The sequence below is a fragment of the Oryctolagus cuniculus genome, chromosome 3 (genome assembly GCF_964237555.1).
Source record: "Oryctolagus cuniculus chromosome 3, mOryCun1.1, whole genome shotgun sequence".
Classification (NCBI taxonomy): Eukaryota; Metazoa; Chordata; class Mammalia; order Lagomorpha; family Leporidae; genus Oryctolagus; species Oryctolagus cuniculus.
In genome coordinates this window covers 165,206,167-165,231,795 of record NC_091434.1, presented here as the reverse complement: position 1 = coordinate 165,231,795, position 25,629 = coordinate 165,206,167, and the positions used below count along the sequence as shown (strand labels likewise).

General features: G+C 45.9%; 1 protein-coding gene across 3 annotated transcripts in view; it reads left to right on the top strand.

Annotated features, from left to right (window-relative positions):
- The first annotated feature begins 247 nt into the window (after positions 1–247).
- Positions 248–25,629, top strand: part of TNPO3 (transportin 3) — a 107,170-nt gene continuing 81,788 nt past the window's right edge. The window contains exons 1-2 of one of the 3 annotated variants that reach the window (XM_051848948.2): positions 307–804; positions 17,390–17,549. Coding sequence is in view for 1 of the 3 variants with exons in the window: in XM_008258220.4 (XP_008256442.2) it covers positions 685–804 (120 nt within the window). In the remaining 2 variants the exon portion in view is untranslated. Of the gene's footprint in view, positions 805–15,117; positions 16,080–17,389; positions 17,550–25,629 lie in introns of those variants that run through there. The other 2 variants (XM_070071302.1, XM_008258220.4) reach the window with 2 other exon arrangements.

The window sequence follows — 25,629 nt, the reverse complement described above, 5'->3', positions numbered from 1 at the left end:
CGGGTAGCTGAATTGTCTCGCTCTGACCACGGGGGCCAGCCAGCTTTCTGTGGACACGGGTGGCGAAGTCCGAACGGCAGCAAAGTCCTCAGACCCAGCGCCCAGGAAAGGAGAGCGGCTCCGGTACGGGCCACACGTCGCCCCTCAGGCGCCGGCCGAATCCGGGAAACCCGGAGAACTACTTCGCCCTCAGCGCTTCTCCCCGGCTCCCGGCGCGGCGGGGCCACTTCCGGGAGGGGGCGGGGAGACAAGAGGAGGCGTGTCGGGAAGGAGGCCGTTTGTAGCGCACCAGGCGGAAGTGAGCCCAAGGTGTCGGTGCGGCGCTTCCGGTCCGGGTGAGCGCGGCTTAGGCGCGCTGCGTGGTGTGTGTCTCGTGCTGAGATCGGCTTCTGAGGGCGAGTCAGCAAGTGAAGAGGCGAGCACCGGCGTCCGGACTCGGAAGTCTGCAGTCGAGTGGAAAGGCCGGAAAAAAAGGCCTGGAACTTGAATACGACTTAACTGCTGTTTCCGAGGGGGCAACTTCCACAGGGAACCCCTCTGCCCTGGTAACGGCCAAAGAGGAGGAGATGGCGCCAGTCAGGGAGCGGCCGTGGCCGAGACAGTGAGGAAGCGCGAAGGCGGAGCAACCCGGGGAGCCTTGGGCGAAGAATCGGAGCCGTCGCTGCCACCACTGCCGCCAGCACCATGGAAGGAGCAAAGCCGACCTTGCAGCTCGTGTACCAGGCGGTGCAGGCGCTTTACCACGACCCAGACCCCAGCGGCAAGGAGCGCGCCTCGTTTTGGCTTGGGGAGCTGCAGCGTTCGGTGAGGGGCCCGGAGAGGCCGTTCTGTGCCGCGGGGCCGGGTCGGGGTGGGACCTCGGCTCGAGGGGAGAACCTGAGCCCGGCGGTTGGCCTCGTGAGGTCCTCCTCGGGGAGGAGCTGGCGCCGCGGGGTGGGGCTGCGGAGCCGCATCTCTGCCGCCTTTCGGAGCCCGGTCGCAGCTGATCGGTCGCGAACTGGCCCTCTCCCCGTCCCGTAGAATCGGAGTCGCGGGTCCCGTACTTCTGGCTCGGGGCGAGGATCTAACCCGCTTCAAGTTCTGCGCGCTTTCTGTTGCTTTGTAGGCCGTGCCTTTTCTGTTTTGCCTCCCTTAGACAAACCCAACTCCAGTGTTTCTGTCTTCCACTTACGGGCGTCGTAGCGGTCTCCGGGGGCCCAGGTGTGGCATCTGCCAGGTCCTCCCCAGTCCTAGCCTCACTCGCGGCTCCCCGTTCCTGGCGGGTCTTGCACTACAGTTTGAGTCTTAGTATTCTCGAAACTTCTCGGGTGTCTGTAGCCTTTCACACGTGAGTTTCCCCCTTTGCTTTCGAATGCAACATAAAGAAAGAAAAGCGTACCGGTTCTGATCGCAGGCCATCTTCGGAGTTCTCATTTTGCTTCCTATCGACCTCTAATTTCATTTCCCTTTCAGGTGTTTATGTATAATTGGTTGATTGTTCCACATAAATCTGAACGTGCAGTGAGGTGTTTAGTTTCCACCCGTTAGTCGTGTGTCCCTTGTAGCTCTGCCTTTGACTCAGCTATTTGATGCGATCCCTGATTTTCACACTCACCTTTGCTGCACTTTATTTCTGTGTGGGAGCATACAGGTGGGGATCTTGCTGACTTAAAATCTTAAACGTACGATTTACCTTCTGAATCGTGAAATGCTTTGGACACTAAAGAGGCTTGTACAGATGGATAAAGCACCTTTACTTTTTTTTTTTTTTGCATGTTATACTCAGCGTATTTTTAAGTTGTCCCCTCTCTATTTTTATTTAACTCATAACTGGTGCTTAAAAGTGCTGTGGCCTATTAAAATGAGCCTCTAGGCACCAAGTGCATAATAAATATTTAAAATGTGCAACTTTGACTTGAATATTGCACTTGGAAAAAAAAAGTCGGCCCCCACGACCTTGTTTACCTTGTGGGAAGACAAGGGAGTAGACTCACTGACGACTGCAGGAGAAAATCATTCACATATGGTCTCGTTTAGTTAGTTCAGTGATTGGTGAGTCACAATTCCCCGATCCTTGTATAGTTTCCAAAAATGTAAATGGGAGAAATGATGTACCAACCAAAAGAGACAACTCTTAACTTCTGAAACTTCCTTATTGTTGTTCTTTCTTTCTTTCTTTCTTTCTTTCTTTCTTTCTTTCTTTCTTTCTTTCTTTCTTTCTTTCTTTCTCTCTCTCTCTCTCTCTCTCTCTCTCTCTTTCTTTCCCTCCCTCCCTCCCTCCCTCCCTCCCTCCCTCCCTCCCTCCCTTCCTTCCTTCCTTCCTTCCTTCCTTCCTTCCTTCCTTCCTTTTCTTCTTTTCTTCTTTTCTTCTTTCTTTCTTTCTATTTGAGTGACAGAGTTACAGACAGAGGGAGAGAGAGGTCTTCCATCCACTGGTTTACTCTCCAGATGGCCACAGTGGCTGGAGCTGGGCTGATCCAAAGCCAGGAGCCAGGAGCTTCCTCCAGGTCTCGCACGTGGGTGCAGGAGCCCAAGCACTTAGGCCATCTTCTGCTCTCCCAGGCCAGCATCAGGTAGCTAGATCGGATGTGGAGCAGCCGGGACTTGAACTGGCGCCCATAGAGGATGCCACCACCACAGGCAGAGGCCCAACCCATTCTGCCACAAAGCTGATCCTTATTCTTTTCTTTAAAGTCTGTACTCATTCGGTAGAAATGCAATTAAAAATTATTTATTTGAATGACAGAGATCTTCTGCCTACTGGTTTACTAACCTCAAGCATTTGCAAAAGCTAAGGCCAGGCCGGTCCTAAGTCAGGAGTCAGGAACCCCGAACAAGTCTCCCATGGGTGGCAGGGAGCCAAGTCCATGTACTTAGATCATTGTCTGCCTTCTAGGCCCATTAGCAGGAAACTGAATGGGAAGCTGAGGTGGGCCTTGATCTCAGACGCTCCCACATGGAATATGGGGTGGCCTAAGCGGTGGCTTAACCCACTGCAAGATGCAGTTAAACATTTTTTTTTTCTTTTATTTATTTGAGAGGCAGAGAGAGCAAGCACGTGTGTGTTCACATCCTCTTGTTCGCTCTCCAAATGCCTGTTATGGTCAGGAACCATAAACTGGGAGTTGGAGTGCAACCCAGGTCTCCAGTGCGGGTGGCAGGAAGCCAGCACCACTGCCCAGGGTCTACATTAGCAGGAAGCTGGAGTCAGGAGCTGGGGCTGGGAAGTAGACGCAGGCACACTGGCATCTTAATCTGCTAAGCTGAATGTCTGCTCTGGTTGTGTGTATTTAAATCAGTGCGTGGGTGCTTAGCATGTCCTAGTGACTGTGCTGGGTATTGGTATTTGGGGATGAACTAGACAGAAATTCTGCTTACCATATAGGGTAGTTGTGATTTTAAATGAGGTAATATCTACAAAGAGTTTAGAAAAGTTCCTGGAACCTGGGTATAAAGTATATTAGCAGTTATTTAACTGTTCTTCACTTTTCTCTCCTTTCCACTACTCTGTTACAACCATGTATCATCATTATCAGTGCTAACACTCAGGGTCCCAACAATAACAGGTGACATTTTTGACGGGGTAATTCAAGGAGAGTTTATTTTAAAAAGGTACTAATTATATATAGACACACATATAACACATATATGTACGTATATATGTGTATAATTGTACCACAAGAAATAGTGTGGTAGCCTGTGGCTAAATTGCTGCTGTCTCTAAGCCAGAAGGGATAGGAGAGTGAGTGGCTACTTGACCTGGGAAGAGAAGCATGGCTTTGGCTGTCTTGAGAGGAATGGTGCCTTTAGGGTGAAGGGACAGGCTACCTTGAGGTGACCTTGTAGGAAGGAGGCTTGAGAATGAATATCCTGAATTTATTCTCTTCCTTCTAATCTGCTGGGATTCCCCATTGGCCAAACCAGAGAACAGAGAGACCTATTGGTAAGCTAGCGCAGCACAGGAGGGTGGAGAAGATGGAGCCCAGTCGCCCAGCCACCTCTGGAGGCAGCGTCTGCATCGAGACGACAGTCCAGCACGTTGACTCCTTTACCTCTTCATTTCTTCAACCACCTGGCCACTCAGACCCTGGGTCTCATCATTACTGAAGAGTCACTAGCCCTCCAGGTCACTAATTCAGCACACCATTTTTCCATGTATTGGCTCAAGAATCTCTTACCACCAGTGGTGTAACTATCCTCTTTGTTCAAAAAGTTAATCTGTTCGCCTTCTTGGTGGAAGGAATTCTCCATCTCCCTGCTTGCAGTCTGGCCTTGTTCAGATCTGTTGCATAATTGTTGTCCTGGGATCTTTATTTAACCATATCCTGGGGAATTCCCTTTACCTGTTTCTTGTCTTAGACTCACGGATTCTTGGATCCCACGATCTTTTTCTTTATTTGATGAATAATTGAATAGAGCACCTTCATGCCTTCTCTCTTTGTGTTGGCCTTTTTTTGTTGAACTACTTTTATGTTGAGAGTAGTTCTTTAGTCTTCTGCCCAGAGATTAACAACTAGGTTGCCAGTATTCCAAAAAACCAGTTGGGGGAATGAGGCCATGGAAAAAAGAATGCCACTGAGTATGTAGGCTTTAATTTACTGTCGTGTGTTTGGTATAATACTCCTGGTCTTTGCTGAGTCTGTTGTCCAAGAGTGTAGTCTCCCTGCTTGAATTTTCCAGAGTAAACCTTGAGTCTCTGGTTATGTGGGAGGATAGTAGTCAGCTGCTCAGAGATAGGGAGAAAATCTAGGAGTCCTAACAGTTTTTTACATGGAGTTTGAAATCATACCTTTAGTTTTTCTTCCGCTTGTAGGTCTGCCTTGAGGTGAACCAGATGCTTCCAGTCCTTGAGCTAAGGTGGGCTTTGTGGTGAGCAGGTTAACCCACCACTTGGGATGCCTGCATCCTATACCAAAATGCTGGTTCAAGTTCTAGCTACTCCATGTCTGATGTAGCTTCCTGCTAAAGCATCCTGACAAGTAGTAGATGATGACTCGGATGTTTGGGCCCAGTCACTCACATGGGAGTTTCTGGCTGCTGGCTTTGGCCTGGCTGTTGATGGCATTTGGGGAGTGTACCAGTGGACTGGAGGAAGATGTCTCTGTGTCAACTGCCCCTACCCACTTCAAGTAGATGAAAATAATAAATAAGTAAAAAAAATTCTGAGCCTTCCTGGGGTTTTGGCACACCAGTCCTTTTGCCCTCTGACTTTCCCATTCTTATCTGGTTCCCTGTTCCCTCAGGTAGATTTCAACCTCAGATCTGCTAGGACAGTTAACACATTAGCTTTCCACTCACCATAGTTTTATTGACATTTTATCTATTTGCACTGTCTTTGTCCTTGTGGGTTTTGCTTTTTTTTTTTTTTTTTTTAATGTTTTTACTCTGCTTTTAGTAGATTTTTGGAAGAGACCTAAGGGTGAACAGATGTGTACACAATCTCTAGCTTTTTTTTTTAATGTTTGATCAGCATGTCATTTTGGTACATTTTTATGGGGTACCGTATTTCTATACATGTACACAGCATAAACTGGTCAGTCAGGTACTTAGCATTTCCATTTCCTTATCTTTTCTATATGTTTGGAGCCTATGAGCTCTCTCCTACTTCTTCATAAAGTATCTGTGCTGTGGAATACTAGAATTCACTACTTCTGTCTGACTTTGTTTCGGTCTCTGTTAGCTACCCTCCCTCGATCCCCTTCCTCCTACCCTTCCCAAACTCTGGAAATGAATATTCTGTGTTCAGATGGACTTTTTTTAAACTTCTGCAGTGAGAACATGTGATATTTGTCTGTGTCTGGCTCATTTCACTTAACGTAATCACCTCCAGTTCCATCTATTTTGCTGCAAATGTAAAAATACGAAGCACTTAAAGAGTTTGCAGTCATCCTTGCTATCTTTGTATTGTACCAGTTTTTAATATGTGAGTACCCTGCATTAGTTGCTTTTTTTTTTTTTAAAGATTTATTTATTTATTTGAAAAGCAGAGTTACAGAGAGAGAGAGAGGTCTTCCATCTGTTGGTTCACTGCCCAGATGGCTGCAACAGCCAGAGCTGAGCCCATCCGAAGCCAGGAGTCAAGAGCCTCTTCTGGGTCTTCCACGCAGGTGCAGGGGCCCAAGCACTGGGGCCATCTTCTACTGCTTTCCCAGGCCATAGCAGAGAGTTGGATTAGAAGTGGAGCAGCCAGGGCTTGAACTGGCACCCATATGGGATGCTGGCACTGCAGGCAGTGGCTTTACCTGCTACGCCACAGTGCTAGCCCCCTGCATTAGCTCTTGAGTTTTGTCAAAATCTCTGTCCATTGATTGTTCCTTACCTTTTCTTTATAAGGTCTTTCTATCTTTATATCTCTCCTTATCCAGTTTGGAGTCCAAAGCGTATTATTTTAGTCACTTTAAAATGGACCATTAACTCTTCCCCTCTGCATCTTATCTTCTTCTCTGGGACCTGGATCCTTTGGCTTATCCCATGGCTTGCCTGCTTCTTCAGACGCCCCTCTATTCTGAGTCTTGGCATTCAGCCAGCTGTAGTGTATCTCTGGTAAGCAAATTTAGGGTGTAGGAGATGGGTGCTACCTTTTCCCAATTTTGCTGTTTCTTTGATTTGTCTCTCTTTTTTAAGATTTTATTTATTTGAGAGGTAGAGTTACAGTGAGAGTGAGAGACAGAGAGAAAGGTCTTCCTTCCGCTGGTTCACTCTCCAAATGGCGTCAATGACCAGAGCTGCTGCGCCAATCTGAAGCCAGGAAGGAGCTCCTCCCGGGTCTCCCACGTGGGTTCAGGGGCCCAAGCATGTGGGCCATCTTCCACTGCTGTTCCAGGCCATGGCAGAGAGCTGGATTGGAAGAGGAGTATCCGGGACTAGAACCAGCTCCCATATGGGATGTCGGCACTTCAGGCCAGGGCATTAACCCGCTGCACCACAGTGCAGGCCCTGATTTGTCTCTTCTATGCTTTACCCTTTCCGAGTGTTGTTTTCTTTTATATATATATATATATATATATATATTTTTTTTTTTTTTTTTTTTTTTTTTGGACAGGCAGAGTGGATAGTGAGAGAGACAGAGAGAAAGGTCTTCCTTTTGCTGTTGCAGCCAGCGCACTGCGCTGATCCGAAGGCAGAAGCCAGGTGCTTCTCCTGGTCTCCCATGGGGTGCAGGGCCCAAGCACTTGGACCATACTTGACTGCACTCCTGGGCCACAGCAGAGAGCTGGCCTGGAAGAGGGGCAACCGGGACAGAATCCGGCGCCCCGACTGGGACTAGAACCCGATTTGCCGGCGCCGCTAGGTGGAGGATTAGCCTGGTGAGCTGCGGTGCTGGCCTAAACATTTATTTTATTTAGTTAGAGAGAGAGGTAGAGACAGAGAGGTCTTCCATCCGCTGGTTCACTCCCCAGATGGCTATAGCAGCCAGAGCTGCACTAATCCGAAGCCAGGAGCCAGGAGCTTCTTCCAGGTCTTCCATGTGTGTTGCAGGGGCCCAAGGACTTGGGCCATCTTGTACTGTGATTCCAGGCCATAGCAGAGAGCTGGATTGCAAGTGGAGCTGCCGGGACTTGAACTGTGCCCACATGGGGTGACGGCATTGCAGGCAGCAGCTTTACCCACTGTGCCACAGTGCCGGCCCCGGCCACCCCTTTTTAAACCTATATGAGGGCCGGCGCTGTGGCTCAATAGGCTAATCCTCCGCCTGAGGCGCTGGCACACCGGGTTCTAGTCCCAGTCAGGGTGCCGGATTCTGTCTTGGTTGCCCCTTTTCCAGGCCAGCTCTCTGCTGTGGCCCAGGAGTGCAGTGGAGGATGGCCCAAGTGCTTGGGCCCTGCACCCCATGGGAGACCAGGATAAGCACCTGGCTCCTGCCTTCGGAACAGTGTGGTGGGCCGGTCGTGGCGGCCATTGGAGGGTGAACCAACGGTAAAGGAAGACCTTTCTAAACTCTCTCTCTCTCTCACTGTCCACTCTGCCTGTCAAAAAATAAAAATAAGAAAATAAAACCTATATGAGATGGTAACTCGTTTTATACTACTCAGGTACAGAAAAGGAGAGTAACTTTTTGACTCAATAAGTCTTTGTTGAAGTTCTCATTAAATGGCTTTTTTTTTTTTTTTTGAAAGATTTTGAGAGGTAGAGCTACATACAGAGAGAAGCAGAGACAGAGACAGACAAAGAGAGAGAAATCTTTCATCCACTGGTTCACTCCTCAGATGGCTACAGTGGCCAGAGCTGGGAGGATCTGGAGCCAGGAGCCAGGAGCTTCTTCCAGGTCTCCCAGGCAGGTACAGGAGCCCAAGGTCTTGGGTCATTTTCCACTGCTTTCCCAAGCCATAGCAGAGAGCTGGATCGAAAGTTGAGCAGCAGGGACTCAAACTGCCACCCATATGGGATGCCAGTGCTGCAGATGGCGTACCCACGTGCTGTGCCACAGCGCTGGCCCCAGAGTGGCATTTTAAAATCTTAGGACAGTAATAAGCAAAGAGGTTTTTTTTTTTTCCCCCATTTGACATTGGTAAGGAACAGAATTTTCTGGGTTTACTACAAATCCGATTTTAAAAATAGACATTTTGCCTAAATTTTTCCTTCTTCTTTCCCATCCCCACCTTACTAATCTTAGAGTCCTTTAGTATAGTTCTCATAATCTACTCAGAGTAGACTTGGTATAGAGATATAATTTGGGTATGGGTTAGTCCATGCTTTGATTTAGCATTTTTCTCATTATGTAATATTTGTATAAAATGGCCATTTTCTGAAGAATTCATATTAGTTACTAAGCTTTTTCCAGCAAAATTCTTGGAAACCTACAGCTGTGATTTTGTCTTATGTGATTGACAAATGTCCTTGATAATGGCAAAATGTTCCCTCCACAAAAAAAAAAAAAATTATTTTGATACAGATCTTAGAGGAATCCTTATTTGAGAGGCCAGCGTTTTTTGTTTTTTTAATTTTTTTATTTGACAGATAGAGTTAGATAGTGAGAGAGAGAGACAGAGAGAAAGGTCTTCCTTCCTTTGGCTCATCCCCCAAATGGCCGCTATGGCCAGCACTGCGCCGATCCAAAGGCAGAAGCCAGGTGCTTCTCCCTGGTCTCCCATGTGGGTACAGGGGCCCAAGCACTTGGGCCATCCTCCACTGCCCTCCTGGGCCACAGCAGAGAGATGGACAGGAAGAGGAGCAACCAGGACTAGAACCCGGCGCCCATATGGGATGCTGGTGCCACAGGCGGAGGATTAGCCTAGTGAGCCGCGGCGCCAGCCCCAGGCCAGTGTTGTAGCTCAGTGGGTTAAGCCACTGCCTGTGATGACAGCATCCCACATGAGCCCTGGTTCGAGCCCTGACTGTTCTACTTCTGATCCAGTTCCCTAGTAATGCTCCTGGGAGGTCAGTGGAAGATAGTCCAAGTACTTGGGACCCTGGCACCCAAATGGGAGACCCTGATGGAGTTCCAGACCCCTGGCTTCACCCTGGCCCATACCCCAGCCATTGCAGCCATTTGGGGAGTAAGCCCGCAGATGATGATTCATTCTCTCTCTCCCTCTCTCTCTGCCTTTCAAAATAAGGAATCCTTATCTGATGGCAGGTGTCCTATTCTGAACACTAAACAGCCTCCTTTGTTCATCCCCAGTAACTACAGTTAGTAGACAGTGTAGAAAGTGAAGAGAAGACCATTTCTTTATAGATAAAGAAATATGCTATTCAGTTCTTCTAAGTCCTTATTTTAAATAAGTGGTAGACTACTTGGTTTACCACATGTCTATAGGAATTTTCTTTTTCTTAAATAGATCAAACAGATCATTGTTTGTCATTGGATCGTCAACTTCAAACATCTTAGTACTTTTCCCTTTTTGAATTTCTTGATTTCTTGGTCCTACAATCAAGGATCTTGGATTTTTCTCCAGCATTTTTAATTGTTGATTTGATTTTTCTGAACATGTAGGCATTTTGTGTGTGTGTGTGTGTGCTTATTAGTTTTCGTCTTCCAGTCAAATGAACCTTAGAACATAACATGCTTTTGAAAGGAAAGCCTTCTAGAAAATAGAAAATGTTTCTATACGACTTATTCAATGAATGTAGGAATATTGGATGTCTTGCACTGATAGAAACTGGGAATTTACAAATTAATGATAAAAACCAGTGACCTTTCACCAGTTATTTAGTTGCCTCATGCAGTATGGCAGCCATTAATCAGGTATGATCTTTTAAACTAGTGAAAAGTAAATTAAAGTTAAAATCAGTTCCTTATTTTACTCTTCTCTTTCTGAATATTGAACAGTAGAATATAGAATATTCTATGTGTTTGTAGCATCAGAGCCTGAGGAAGTGAATTTGTGAAGGTTTTTCTGTTGGCTTGGTAATCTGTTTTCTGGTGGCATTCCTTCACATTTGGATTAGTTTTGTCTTACCAGGCCTTGAACTAGAGTTGATGATTTGATACAGGATACAAAATAATTAGGGCACTGGGGCCAGTGCTTTGGCGTAGCGGGTAAAGCTGCCACCTGCATTGCTGGAATCCCATATGGGTGCCAGTTGGAGATCTTGCTGTTCCACTTCTGATCCAGCTCTCTGCTATGGCCTGGGAAAGCAGTAGAAGATGGCCCAAGTCCTTGGGCCCCTGCACCCGTGTGAGAGACCAGGAAGAAGCTCCTGGCTTCTGGCTTTGGATCAGCCCAGCTCCGGCCTTTGCGACTGTTTGAGTGGTGAAGCAGCAGATGGAAGGTCTCTCTCTGCCTCTGCCTCTCTGTAACTCTGCCTTTCAAATAAGTAAATAAATAACTCTTTAAAAACAATAATTAGGGCATTGCTATATTTCCAAATTATAGCATATTTTTTCCAAAACTATATTTCTTACAGTATTTTTTTATGTTTATGGGGGAAATGGAAAGTAGATTTTATAGATTTTTTTATTGTGTAAAATAGTCAAAATATAAATTTTATCATTTTAACCGTTTTTTAAAAAAGATTATTTACTTATTTGAGAGGTGGAGAGAGAGATGGAGAGAGAGATCTTTATCTACTGATTCACTCCCCAAATGGCTGCAGCTGCCCAAGCTGAGCCGATCCAGATCCAGGAGCCTTTTCTGGGTCTCCTACATGGATGCAGGAGCCATCTTCCACTGCTCTCCCAGGTGCATTAGCAGAGAGCTGGATTGGAAGAGGAGTAGCCAGGACATGAACCAGAGCGAGTGTGGGATGCTGGCGCTCCGGGTGGAGGCTCAACCCACTAGGCCACAGTACTGCCTCCAGCTCTGTTGAACTTAAAATTTAATTGAAAGGGAATTGAAGTCACTTAGGCTACCTGCCCTCGTATCCCTAGTTTGCACCATGGCACTAAATATTACTAGTGTTTATGGCCATACAGATGAAACCCCAGAGAGAAACCTTATTTTATTTTTTTAAGATTTATTTATTTATTTGAAAGAATTACAGAGGGCCAGCGCCGCGGCTCACTAGGCTAATCCTCCGCCTTCTGGCGCCGGCACACCGGGTTCTAGTCCCGGTCGGGGCGCCGGATTCTGTTCCGGTTGCCCCTCTTCCAGGCCAGCTCTCTGCTGTGGCCAGGGAGTGCAGTGGAGGATGGCCCAAGTACTTGGGCCCTGCACCCCAACCATGGGAAACCAGGATAAGTACCTGGCTCCTGCCATTGGATTAGCTCAGTGCGCCGGCCGCAGCACGCCGGCCGCGGTGGCCATTGGAGGGTGAACCAAAGGCAAAAGGAAAACCTTTCTCTCTGTCTCTGTCTCTCACTGTCCACTCTGCCTGTAAAAAAAAAAAAAAAAAAGAAAAAAAAGAAAAGAAAAGAAAGAAAGAAAGAATTACAGAGACACGGAGAGACACACACAGAGAGATCTTCCATCCACTGATTCACTCCCCACATGGCCGCAATGACCAGGGCTGGGCCAGGCAGGAGCTAGGAACCCAAGCACTTGAGCCATTTTCATTCTAAGAGATAATTTTGTTTGGCATGCAGAATCTCTCTCTCTCTCTCTCTTTTTTTTTTTTTTTAATAAATACACTTTTTTTTTGTTTGTTTATTTATTTGAGAGGTAGAGTTATGACAGTGAGAGGGAGAGACAGAGAGAAAGGTCTTCCTGCTATCCCAGGCCACAGCAGAGAGGTGGATTAGAAGAACAGCCGGGACTCGAACCAGCACCCATATGGAATGCTGGCTCTGCAGGCGGAGGATTAACCTATTGCGCCATGGAGCCAGCCCCAGAATCTCTTGAATGATTGAGTTAGGGCCTGCGTCGTGGCTCACTCGTTAATCCTCCGCCTGTGGCGCCGCCATCCCATATGGGTGCTGGGTTCTAATCCCGGTTGCTCCTCTTCCTGTCCAGCTCTCTGCTGTGGCCCAGGAGGGCAGTGGAGGATGGCCCAAGTGCTTGGGCCCCTGTACCCACATGGGAGACCAGGGAGAAGCACCTGGCTCCTGCCTTCGGATCGGCGCAGCACCGGCTGTTGGGGCCATTTGGGGAGTGAACCAATGGAAGGAAGACCTTTCTCTCTGTCTCTCTCTCTCTCAGTATCTATAACTCTACCTGTCAAATAAATTAAAAAAAAAAAAAAAGGGAAGGATTGAGTTAATGTTTTTCTTAGGGGCCAGAGTTGTGATGTAAGTGGGTAAAGCTGCCACCTGCAGAGCTGGCATCCCATATGGGCGCTGGTTTGAGTCCTGGCTGCTCTACTTTCGATCCAGCTCTCTGCTATGGCCTGGAAAAGCAGTAGAAGATGGTCCAAGTCCTTGGACCCCTGCATGTGTGTGGGATACCTGGAAGAAGCTCCTGGCTCTTGGCTTTGGATCGGCACAACTCCGGCCGTTGTGGCCAATTGGGGAGTGAACCTGCAGATGGAAGACAGAGGGAGAGACAAGAGAGAGGTCTTCCTTCTGTTGGTTCACTCCCCAAATGGCTGCAATGGCCGGAGCTGCACCTATCTGAAGCCAGGAGGCAGGTGCTTCTTTCTGGTCTCTCATGAGGGTGCAGGGGCCCAAGCACTTGGGCCATCTTCTACTGCTTTCCCATAGCAGAGATCTGGATCAAAAGTGGAGCAGCTGGGACTTGAACCGGCACCCATATGGGATGCTGGCACTGCAGGTGGTGGCCTCATTCACCACGTCACAGCACTAGCCCCTCCTTGTATTTTCTTGTCTCAGCCGTAGTTAATACCACTTAAAAAGTTATCCCCAAAGGAAGAGAATATATTTGGAACTAAATTTGAAAATATGGTTTTTTTGTTTTGTTTTGTTTTTTGTTTTGTTTTGTTTTTTGTTTTTGTTTAAGAACTACAACTTCGTACGTTTAATATAAACAAATTTGGGAACATGGTGATTCTTCCCCTCCTACCTCCCTCCAGAATCACCATGTTTCCAAATTTGTATATAGTAAATGCCTGAAGTTATAGTCCTTAAATAAAATTTTTAAAAAGTGGAAAAAAATTTTTAAAAATATGGGTTTTAAGGTAAGTATACAGAGTTTGTTATTCAACTCCTTAATACTTTAATCTCACATTAAAGTGTTATAACACTTTAATCTCACATCTTACATTTTTTCCTGTCAGTTTGAAAAATTTGTATCTTCAGCATGTGTTAGCATATGCTTAATACATACAGTAAAATTCTCATCTAGTTTGTCTTGAATTGTTCTAAAACTCACTCAGGAAGGCAGGAGTGGAGAGCAGGCATGAAAGGAAATACACTTTTAGTATTTTATTTTTATTTTTTTGACAGGCAGAGTGGACAGTGAGAGAGAGAGAGAGAGAGAAAGGTCTTCCTTTGCCGTTGGTTCACCCTCCAATGGCCGCCGCGTCCAGCGCACTGCGCTGATTCGAAGGCAGGAGCCAGGTACTTATCCTGGTCTCCCATCGGTGCAGAGCCGAAGCACTTGGGCCATCCTCCACTGCACTCCCTGGCCACAGCAGAGAGCTGGCCTGGAAGAGGGGCAACCGGGACAGAATCCGGCGCCCTGACCCGGACTAGAATCTGGTGTGCTGGCGCCAGAAGGCGGAGGATTAGCCTAGTGAGCCGCGGCGCCGGCCTAGTATTTTTTACTTTCAGGAGGAAGCCCTTCAGTGGTTTCTTCATTTGCATCAAATGATATAATTTCAAGCTTGACGTTTCTAATTTTGAAGCAGGGCTTCCTAGTGTACCTAGTAAGGCCACAGGGAAGTGATTATCAGGGAATGAAAGCTTTAGTCAACCTTAGCTGAAATGGATTGTACAGATCCAAATTTATCTTTCTTAGGGGCCATCCGTGAGATTAATATTCACATACATAAGTGATTGAGAATGTTTTATTTGGAAACTGATTCCTTACACTTCTCAAGAAAAATTTGGGCAAGATATCTCAGCACTAATGTATGTGTGACTGACACGGTCAGAGTTGAGTTCAAATTCATTTGCCAGAGGTCATTCATCATGAGATGGTTGTTTGAAAACACTGTTCTAGAAACACTGGGATTTTTCAACAACTGAGGAGATTGTCGTGTGCAGTGCTGTCACTTGGTTGTACTGATTTCTTTTGAAATCAGGACACAGTGATGCCCTGCTATCTTCTGAAGTTGATTTGGAAACTGAATATTTTCTCTTAGAATATGAATGGCTGTGATTTTTTTTTTTTTAATTTAAGATTTATTTATTTCAAAGACGGAGTTACAGAGGGAGGTAGAGACAGAGACAGGTCTTCTGTCTGCTGGTTCACTCCCCAAATGGCTACAACAGCCAGAGCTGGGTGTTTCTGAAGCCAGGAGCCAGGAGCTTCTTCCAGGTCTCCCACATGGGTTCAGGGGCCCAAGGACTTGGCCCATTTTCTACTGCTTTCCCAGGTGGCATTAGCAGGGAGCAAGATAGGAAGGGGAGCAGCCAGAACTTGAACCGGTGCCCAGGTAGGAGGTCAGTGCTACAGGTGCTGCAGGCCAGGGCTTTAACCCCCTGCTCCACAGTGCCAGCCCCGCCTTTGATGTTTTAAATAACATTATCACTAAGGATTTCTTTCTCCTACAAGTGAGATAATTTTCTTCCTTTTGATAATTTGATTACTATAGAGATGGCTGTGAACCTTTAAGTAGCCTGAACTTATCTCCATAAATGAATTTTTTTGAAACAACTTAAAAAATTTTTTACAAAGGATTTATTTTATTTATTTGAAAGGCAGAATTAGGGGGAGAGAACGGTCTTCCATCTGCTGGTTTACTCCCTAAATAGCCACAACAGTGAGGACTGGGCCAGGCTGAAGCCAGGAGCCAGGAGTTCTTCTGGGTCTCTGACATTGGTGCAGGAACCCAAGCACTTGGGCCATCTTCTGTGGCTTTCCCAGGCACGTTAGCAGGGAACTGGATCGGCAGTGGAGCAGTGGAGACTCGAACTGGGTCCATATGGAGTGCCAGCATCGCAGGCGGCAGCTTGATCTGCTGTGCCACAGTGCTGGCCTCTAAAAAGGCTTTTTAATACACATATAAAAATTGTACATATTTATGGGGTACTTTTTGACATTTTACTACATGTATACATTGCATAATGTCTAGAGTAGATATATTTATCTCAAAACATTTAGCATTTCTTTATGGTGAAAACATCCGAAAGTCCTGTCTTCTAGTGTGCAGTACATTTTCCATAGTCACCTTACTGTGCAATGGAACTTCAGAACATAAATCTGCTTTTTTGCTTCTAGAAAAGTTATTTGTGTATACAAGGCCTGGGAGGTAGGAGTTGTTTCCACATCACTGCTGTGGTGAAGATATTAGCTAAGTCTCCTTTCATCATGGCTTCTGTATTTCAGGCCATCTTACAAAACAAGTTACACTGAAAAATATTTTTAGGTAGTGATGGTTGTCTTACTTGCTCTTCAGCTTATTATTTTTCTTTTTATTTCCTTTCTAATTTTTAGCAAAGTTGATTTTCTATGATATGATTAATTCTCATTTTTTCCCCCCAAAGATTTACTTATCTGAAAGACAGAGTTATGGAAAGGGAGAGACACAGAGAGAGAAATCTTCACTCCCCGAATGGCTCTAATGACAGGGGCTGAAGCCAGGAGCCTGGAACTCTATCCACGTCTCCCACAGGGGTGCAGGGGCCCAAGGACCTGGGCCATCTTCTGCTGCTTTCCCAGGTGCATTAGCAGGGAACTGGATTAGACATAGAACAGCAGGGATTCAAACCAGTGTTCATATGGGATACCGGTCACACAGGTGGTTGTTTAACCCACTGTGCCACAACACTAGCTCCTACTATATATCTTTGAAAGTCTTCATTTAATCAGTGTATCATTCACTGATTAAAATGCTTAGAAAATGTAGCAATGCAACACTTCTGTATTACTTTTCAAGTCTCATTTAATTATCTTCATTTCCAGAACCTCAGTTTTTATTTGCAAGAGCCCTTAAGTCCTCCCGGAATTATTTTAAGTAATTCTTCTTAACTTGAAGCGTTTTCTTGAAAATTTTTTTAAAGATTTATTTATTTATTTGAGAGGCAGATTACAGGAACAAGGAGAGACAGAGAGAGAGGGGTCTTCATCCTCTGGTTCACTCCCCAAATGGCTGCAACGGCCAGAGCTGGGCAGATCTGAAGCCAGGAACCAGGAGCTTCTTCTGGGTGCAGGGGTCCAAGGACTTGGACCATCTTCTACTGCTTTCCCAGGCCAAAGCAGAGAGCTGGATTAGAAGAGGAGCAGCCATGACTCAAACTGGCGCCCATATGGGATGCCAGCCTTAGGGGCAGAAGCTTAACCTACTATACCACAGCACCAGCTCCCTTAAATTTTTAAAAAATTTATTTATTTATTTGAAAAAGTTATAGAGAAAGAGAGAGGGAGAGACAGAGTCACACACACACACACACGCACACACGGATCTTCTATCTGCTGGTTCGTCTCCTTAGAGGGCCAGGGGTAAGCCAGGCCATAGCCAGGAGCTTTATCTGGGTCTCCCACTTGAGTAGCAGGGGCCCCAAAGGTTTGCCAGTGTCACAGGCGAAAGCTTTACCTGCTATGCCACGACGCTGGCCCCAATTTGAAACGTTTTTGTGTAGGATTAACTAGCAGTCTCAATTTGCTTCTAATTCTTGGCAGCAAAAAAGTCCTTTGACTCCAGTCTGGGTGAGTGCTTGCATTGTTGAGGGGGCCTACCAAGTGGTTTTGGTTGATTTGGCAGTTTTAGAAATGTTGGTGTAGAAGTTAGTCTTGGAACAACAATGCACCATTAAAGGAAAAAACGAGAAAGGCAGATACTTTTGGGATCTGCTGTGAAGGGTAATGAAGGCCTTGGAGTGCTTGTGAAAGGATTGCTAGGCCTCACAGTCATCACAGAGGTGTAGAAATGCTGTTTGAAAAGACTGATGTAAAGGGCCTGTTCTGCTAATGCTTTGTGCAATGGGAGATTGGAATTAGATGCTTATATGGAAAATGTTCTCTTGTTGCAGCCTCTTTGAAAAGTGCTGCTAGTGGGAGCTGCAGCTTCCTCCTGCTGACTCTGAGCCCAGGCTTCGGTTGAGATGGCCCTTTCAGAAATGTGGAGCTTAGTCCAAGCCTGGATTTCAGTGGGTAGCACCTGGCATCTGTGGCTAGAAAGTCCTATGAAGTGTAAGTGCTTTATTCTCTCTTCGTAAAGAATCCTTTTCCTTCCTTATTCTCTTCCTTCTCGCTTCTTTCTGCAGCTTATCAGAGATGAAGAATGGTGAGCAATGTAATACAGTATCCAGGGTGTCAGGATTTGCTTGCCTTTTTTTTTTTTTTTTTTTTTTTTTTTTAGTTATTTGAAAGAGAGAGAGGGAGATAGGCTGAGAGGCAGATGGATAAAATCTTCCATCTGCTGGTTCACTCCCCAGATGCCTGTAATAGTCAAGGCTGGGCCAGGCTGAAGCCAGAAGCCAGGACAACTCCAACCAGGTTGTCCACGTGGGTGACAGAAACATAAGTACTTGAGCCATCATCTGCCTCCCACGACATGCATTAGTAGGAAGCTGGATTGAAAGCTGGGACTTGAATCAGGAGCTCTGATACAGGCTACGGTTATCCCAAGTAGCATTTCAACGTCTGTCTCAAACCCCACCTATGTTGCATTTTCTTTGTGACTCAGGGACTTGTTATTTTTGGATGTCAATAATTGTTAAACCCCCCTGGAATTTAAAATACAATGGTAAATTATGACTTCTGAACATTCATTAGTGGCAGTACCATCAAATTTTTTATTGGTAATTTTCTTAGTAGCTTGCGATACTCAGGTTTGCCAAATTTCTTTAGAAGTTATTTTATATTAAGTATTTTTTTCAAAAGACAAATATTTGTAGAGTGAGGCCCATTTGACCAGAGTGAGGCAGCATCAATATAAAGGTTCTTGAAATTAGAAGAAAGCTTTTTTTTTCCTTTTGGTTCCACTTGTTACATTTGTATAAGGGAATTTTTCTTTCTTTTTTAAAATTTATTTATTTACTTGGAAGGCAGCAGGACAGAGAGAGGGAGGGAGAGACTGAGAGGTAGCTTTCATCTGGTAGTTTATATATATTTATATCTATATATATATTTATATATATATATTGACAGGCAGAGTTAGACAGTGAGAGAGAGAAACAGAGAGAAGGGTCTTCCTTCCATTGGTTCACCCCTCAAATGGCTGCTATGGCCGGCACGCTGCGCTGATCTGAAGCCAGGAGCCAGGTGCTTTCTCCTGGTCTCCCATTCGGGTGCAGGGCCCAAGTACTTGGGCTATCCTCCACTGCCCTCCTGGGCCACAGCAGAGGGTGGACCAGAAGAGGAGCAACCAGGACAGAATCTAACACCCCAACCGGGACTAGAACCTGGGGTGCCGGTGCCGCAGGCGGAGGATTAGACAAGTGAGCTGTGGCGCCGGCCCCCAGGAATTTTTTCTAAAACTTATTTACCATAGAATTGTCCTATGAAGTACATATAACTACCATTTATACTTTACTTTTGTTAAAAACACACACATACACACACACACACAAAACTCAAGGGGCTAACATTTGGCCTAGTTTTTAAGATGTCTACATTTCATATTGGACAGGGATCAAGTTTTGGCTCCACTTCTGATTCCATTTTCCAGATAGTATGTGTGCACTCCGAAAGGCAGCAGGTGATGGCTCAAGTGGTTACATCCTTGCCACCCATGTGGGAGAACTAGATTGAGTTCCTGGCTCTTGGCTTTGGCCTGGCCCAACTTAGCTTTTGTAAGCATTTGTGGAGTTGAACCATCAGATGGGACTCAAACCTGCATCAGTATGGGATACCAGAACTGCAGGCAGAGGCTTAACCTTCTGTGTCACAGCACCAGCCCCTATTTATTTATTTGTTTGAAAACCAGTGTGACAGAGGTCTTCCATCTGCTGATTCACTCCCCAAATGGCCACAACTGATGGGTTGGGCCTGGGCCTGGACCTGGGCCAAGCTGAAGCCAGGAGCCAGAAACTCCATCTAGATCCTTTTTTTTTTTTTTTTTTTTTTTTAAGATTTATTTATTTTTTACTTGAGAGTCAGAGTTACACAGAGAGAGGAGAGGCAGAGAGAGAGAGAGAGAGAGAGAGAGAGAAAGAGAGAGGTCTTCCATCCAATGGTTTACTTCCCAGTTGGCCACAACAGCTGGAGCTGCGCCAATCCCAAGCCAAGAGCCAGAAGCTTCTACCAAGTCTCCCATGCAGGTGCAGGGGCCCAAGGACTTGGGCCATTTTCTACTGCTTTCTCAGGCCATAACAGAGAGCTGGATGGGAAGAGGAGCAGCCGGACTAGAACCAGTGCCCATATGGGATGCCGGTACTTCAGGCCAGGGCGTTAACCCGCTGTGCCATGGTGCCAGCTCCTCCATCTAGGTCTTCCACATGGGTGGCAGGCACCCAAGTACTTGGGCCATCCTTCGCTGCCTTCCCAGGCACCAAGCAGCTGGGGAGTCAAATTGGCACTCTGATATGGGATGCTGGAGTCACAAGGGGTCACTTAACCTGCTGTGCCACAATGCTGTCTTTTCCCCCCTCACCCATTTTTGTCATTTTTGATTCCCAATGCTGAAATTTTTCTGAAACTTTAAAACCTGCAGATATTGGAAAAATATTGATCATTGTTTTGTCACTAAAACAAAAGAAACATATTCAAAACAAAACAAAATCAAGGCTGCATCCTGGGAAGGCCAGTGAAGATCTGCAAATAAGCACTCTGAAAAATGTTTCTTCTTCTTGGAACCTTGGTGTTATTTGTACAGAACTGATTTGCTTGCTCTCTGTTGCCCTTTCTCTCTCTAACCATTTTGAATTCTATTCTGATAGGTTTCTCCAATCCAGTAGGTATCTTTGCTACCTAGTAAAAGGAAGGGCTAAGTGTTTAGGAGAACAAAGAGGAGTTATGCACTTAGGAGATTCTCATGTCTTACCATTTTGCTTCATAAATGTCTACTTTATTCAAGTGTGTGTGTGTGTGTGTGTGTGTGTGTATATACACATACATACTATAATAGCCAAAGGATTTATTTATGCATTTTAGGAGATGTAAATATAAGTAAGTTTTTTTTTAACCTTTTTTTTACAAAATTCAACTTATTTATTTGAGAGGCTGAGAGAAAGTTCCCATCCGCTGTTTCATTCTCCAAATGCCTGTAGCAGCTGGGATTATAGTCAGGAATGCAATCCAGGTCTTCCATGTGAGTAACAAGAATCCAATTACTTGAGCCATCACTGCTGCCTCTCAGGGTCTGCAATTTCAGGAAGCTGAAGTCAGAAGTCAGAGCTCAGTAGTATTTTACTTATGTGGACATTTAAGTAATCGCTAATAATATTAGGCATAGGACATCTATTACTTGTTTCCAAATGTCTTCCCAGTAAATTGTTTCTCTCTCCCCAAAAAGCACTATTCTGACTTCCATCAACATAGATTACTTTTGCCTATTAAAAAAAAAAAAAGAGGTGGGATATAATGCACACCCAGTTCATCCATTGAAAGTATACAGTCCGGGGCTGGCACTGTGGTGCAGCGGGTTAAAGCCCTGGCTTTAACCATATGGGTGCCAGTTCAAGATCCGGCTGCTTCTCTTCTGATCCAGCTCTCTACTATGGCCTGGGAAAGCAGTGGAAGATGGCCCAAGTTCTTGGGTCCCTGCACCCACATGGGAGACTTGGAAGAAGCTCCTGGCTCCTGGCTTGGAATTGGTGCAGCTCTGGCTGTTACAGCCATCTGATGAGTGAACCAGTGGATGGAAGACCTCTCTCTCTGTGTCTCTACTTCTTTCTGTAACTCTGTCTTTCAAATAACTAAAATAAATCTTTAAAAAAAAAAAAAAAAAAGGCTGGCACCGCAGCTCACTAGGCTAATCCTCTGCTTGCGGCGCTGGCACCCTGGGTTCTAGTCCCGGTCGGGGCGCCAGATTCTGTCCCGGTTGCTCCTCTTTCAGTCCAGCTCTCTGCTGTGGCCAGGGAGTGCAGTAGAGGATGGTTTAAGTGCTGCACCTACATGGGAGACCAGGAAGAAGCACCTGGCTCCTGGCTTAGGATCGGCGCAGCGTGCCGGCCGTAACAGCCATTTGAGGGGGTGAACCAATGGAAGGAAGACCTTTCTGTCTGTCTGTCTCTCTCTCTCACTAACTCTGCCTGTCAAAAAAAAAAAAAAAGTATTCAGTTCAATGATTTTTGGTATATTCATAGAGTTGTGCATTTGTCGCCACAATCAAGTTTAGAACATTTTTATCACCCTAAAAGGGGGTTTGTACCCCATGGCCTGCCCTCCACTCCTGTCCCATCCCCCAATCTTAGACAAGCATTAATTTACTTTTTATCTCTAAAAATTTGCCTATTCTGGACATTTTATATAAATGGAATCATACTGCTGATGGTACTTTATGATTGGCTTTTTTGGCCTAGTGTAATGTTTTTAAAAAGATTTTTATTGAGAAGCAGAGTTACACAGAGAGAGACAGAGAGGTCTTCCATCTACTGGTTCACTCCCCAAATGACTGCACAGCCGGAGGTGGGCTGATCTGAAGCCAGGAGCCAGGAGCTTCTTCTTGGTCTCCCACGTGGGTGCAGGGCCCAAGGATTTGGGCCATCTTCCACTGCTTTCCCAGGTCACAGCAGAGAGCTGGACTGGAAAAGAGCAGCTGGGACATGAACCAGCACCCATATGGGATGCTGGCACTGCAGGCGGAGACTTGACCTACTACACCACAGCGCCAATCCCCTTAGTATAATTTTTTTTAAAGATTCATTTATTTGCCGGCGCCGCGGCTCACTAAGCTAATCCGCTAATCCTCCACCTTGCAGCGCCGGCACACCGGGTTCTAGTCCCAGTTGGGGCGCCGGATTCTGTCCCGGTTGCCCCTCTTCCAGGCCAGCTCTCTGCTGTGGCCCGGGAATGCAGTGGAGGATGGCCCAAGTGCTTGGGCCCTGCACCCCATGGGAGACCAGGAGAAGCACCTGGCTCCTGGCTTCGGATCAGCGCGGTGCGCCGGCTGCAGCGCACCAGCCGCGGTGGCCATTGGAGGGTGAACCAACGGCCAAGGAAGACCTTTCTCTCTGTCTCTCTCTCTCACTGTCCACTCTGCCTGTCCAAAAAAAAAAAAAAAAGATTTATTTATTTATTTGAAAATCAGAGTTACAGAGAGAGAGAGAGAGAGATCTTCCATCTGCTGGTTCATTCCCCAATTGGCCACAACAGCTGGAGCTGCGCCGATATGAAACCAGGAGACGGGAGCTTTTTCCAGGTCTCCCATGTGGGTGCAGAGGCCCCAAGGACTTGGGACATCTTTTGCTTTCCCAGGCCATGGCAGAAGGCTGGATTGGAAGTGGAGCAGCCGGGACGCAAACTGGTGCCCATATGGGTTCCTGGCATTGCAGTCAGTGTCTATCTGCTATACCACAGCGCTGGCCCCTAGTACGTTTTAGATTTATCCATGTTGTATCACGTATGATTACTTCATCCCTTTTTATGATTGAATAACATTTCACTCTGTGTATGAAAATATCTCACATTTTATCCATTCATTGGTGAATGGACATTTGGATGGACTGTTCCTACTTTTTGGCTATTACGAATATGCTGCAGTGAACATTCATGTATCTGGAATTTCTGAGTCATGTGGTGACTCTTGTTTTTAACTTTTCAAGGAACTTCCGTCATCTTGTTTTCCAGACACAGGAAATGTAAATGGCTGCACCATTTTACTGCACCGCAGTATGTGAAGGTTCCTGTTCTTTCACATCCTTGCCAATACTTGTCATTACCTGTCTTTTTTATTATAGCCATCCTGGTGGGTATGAAGTTATATCTCATTGTGTTTTTAATTTACATTTCCTCATGGCTTATTATGTTGAGCATCTTTTCATATGCTATTGGCCATTCATATACATTCTTTGGTAAAATGTCTATTCAAGTCCTTTGTCCCATTTTTAAATTGGGTTATCTGTCGTATTGAGTGCCTTCATTTTATAGAATGTATGTAATTATATGTAATTTTATTGATTATAGAATTCTCATTTGACTTGTTTAAGATTTTTTATTTATTATTATATATATTATATATTACATTATTATATATTTATATAATAATATATATTATATATAATAATATTATTTATTTATTTATTTCATTTATTTATTTTATTTATTTTTTATTTATTTATTTTATTTATTTGAAAGATAGAGTTACAGAGAGAGGGACAGAGAGAGTCTTCCATCCACTGGTTCACTCCCCAGATGGCCGCAACGGCCGGAGCTGTGCCAATCCGAAGCCAGGAGCCAGGAGCTTCTTCCAGGTCTCCCACATGAGTGCAGGGGCCCAAGCACTTGTGCCACCTTCTACTGCTTTCCCAGGCCATAGCAGAGAGCTGGATCGGAAGAGGGGCAGCCAGGACTAGAACCAGTGCCCATATGGGATGCCGACGCTTCAGGCCAGGGCGTTAACCTTCTGTGCAGGTCCTTGTTTTTGCATTTTAATATGTGTTTTGGCATGCTGGTTTGTGACAAGAAGTCTGCTGTAACATATTTGTTCCTCTGTGTTTAATGTGTCCTTTTGCTTGCCTCCAGAATTTTCTCCTTATTTCTGCCTTCAGGAGGTTTAATTTAGAATTTGTGTTGCTTTGTCGGGGAGGGGTTGGTGGGAGCAGATCGCCCTCTGTTGGCCTGCTGGAACTGCTGGTCTTCAGCTGTGTGATAGGCAGAGCTTTCTCAGTGGTCTGGATTTCCTGTGCCATTTTTGCTGTGCCTTGAATCTGGCAGGCCTTATGCAAAATAGGCTTTTTTGGGCCCTTCCCTTAGTGATAGACCTCTGGTGGTTTTGGTAGTAGCACAGACTCAAGACTGTTTTCTGCCTATCCCCCTCAGAGTATTTTTTTCTTTTACCCTTACTGCAATAGCAGTGGGTCTTAACCTGTGCCTTGAGGGGGTGACATAGTTTACTATCCCTGCCCCACAGTTTAACGCTTTTTGTTCAGTAGGAGGGAAGGGCCCAGCAGAGGGTTTCTGTCTTTTTCTGCTGTTATGGTTGCTTCTCTTCCCTAGGACTATACCACCAAAGGCAGTTTCCAGTTGTCTCCTGCCCTCCCCTACCCTTACCCACCCCAGCCCCTCCCTCCACATCCTTTGGTCTAGTGGAGATCTGTAGAGAGGATCCTGCAGGTGGTCCTGAGCTTCCCTTGTGTCTGAATCCCAGGGATTCCGCATATTCATGCTAGCGCACACTAAGCCTTTACCAATTTGCTGAATATTTTACTACCTGGTTACCTGGTGCCCTGCATGTCTTCTGCAGGAGGTGGGCTCCTGCTTGCCTCCTGTCTGCATGAGAGCTCTGTCCTTAGCTTTCAGTCTACTCAGATGCCTGAGGACCTCAGCTTTCTGAGGTGTTTAAGAAAAGTTATTTTGTAGTTTATTTGTAGTGTGTTTTGTAGTATATTTTTAGAAAATGGTGTTCTGTACATCTTTGTACATCTTAGGTGAATATAAAATTCGATTATTTTTATTCTTCATATATCTTAAAAATCACACAAGATGTTTTTTGCTGTATATAATCAGCATTCATTTACCCAGATATCTAGCTTTTCCTTTGCTCTTTATTTGCTCCTGATTTCCCTGCTTCCATCCACGATTGTTTATCTTCTCATCGAAGAGCACCATTTATAGGATTTTCTCCTTTGTGCATCTATTGCAGATTGACCCTTTTTGGGGGAATAGCAATGGTGGTATGTCTTGAAAAGTCTATTTTGGGCCGGCGCCGTGGCTCAATAGGCTAATCCTCCACCTTGCGGCGCCGGCACACCGGGTTCTAGTCCCGGTTGGGGCGCCGGATTCTGTCCCGGTCGCCCCTCTTCCAGGCCAGCTCTCTGCTATGGCCAGGGAGTGCAGTGGAGGATGGCCCAGGTGCTTGGGCCCTGCACCCCATGGGAGACCAGGAAAAGCACCTGGCTCCTGGCTCCTGCCAGGATCAGCGCGGTGCGCCGGCTGCAGCGGCGGCCATTGGAGGGTGAACCAACGGCAAAAGGAAGACCTTTCTCTCTGTCTCTCTCTCTCACTGTCCACTCTGCCTGTCAAAAAAAAAAAAAAAAAAAAAAAAAAGAAAAGTCTATTTTGTGGCCGGCGCCGCGGCTCACTAGGCTAATCCTCCGCCTTGTGGCGCCAGCACACCAGGTTCTAGTCCCGGTCGGGGCGCCGGATTCTGTCCCAGTTGCCCTTCTTC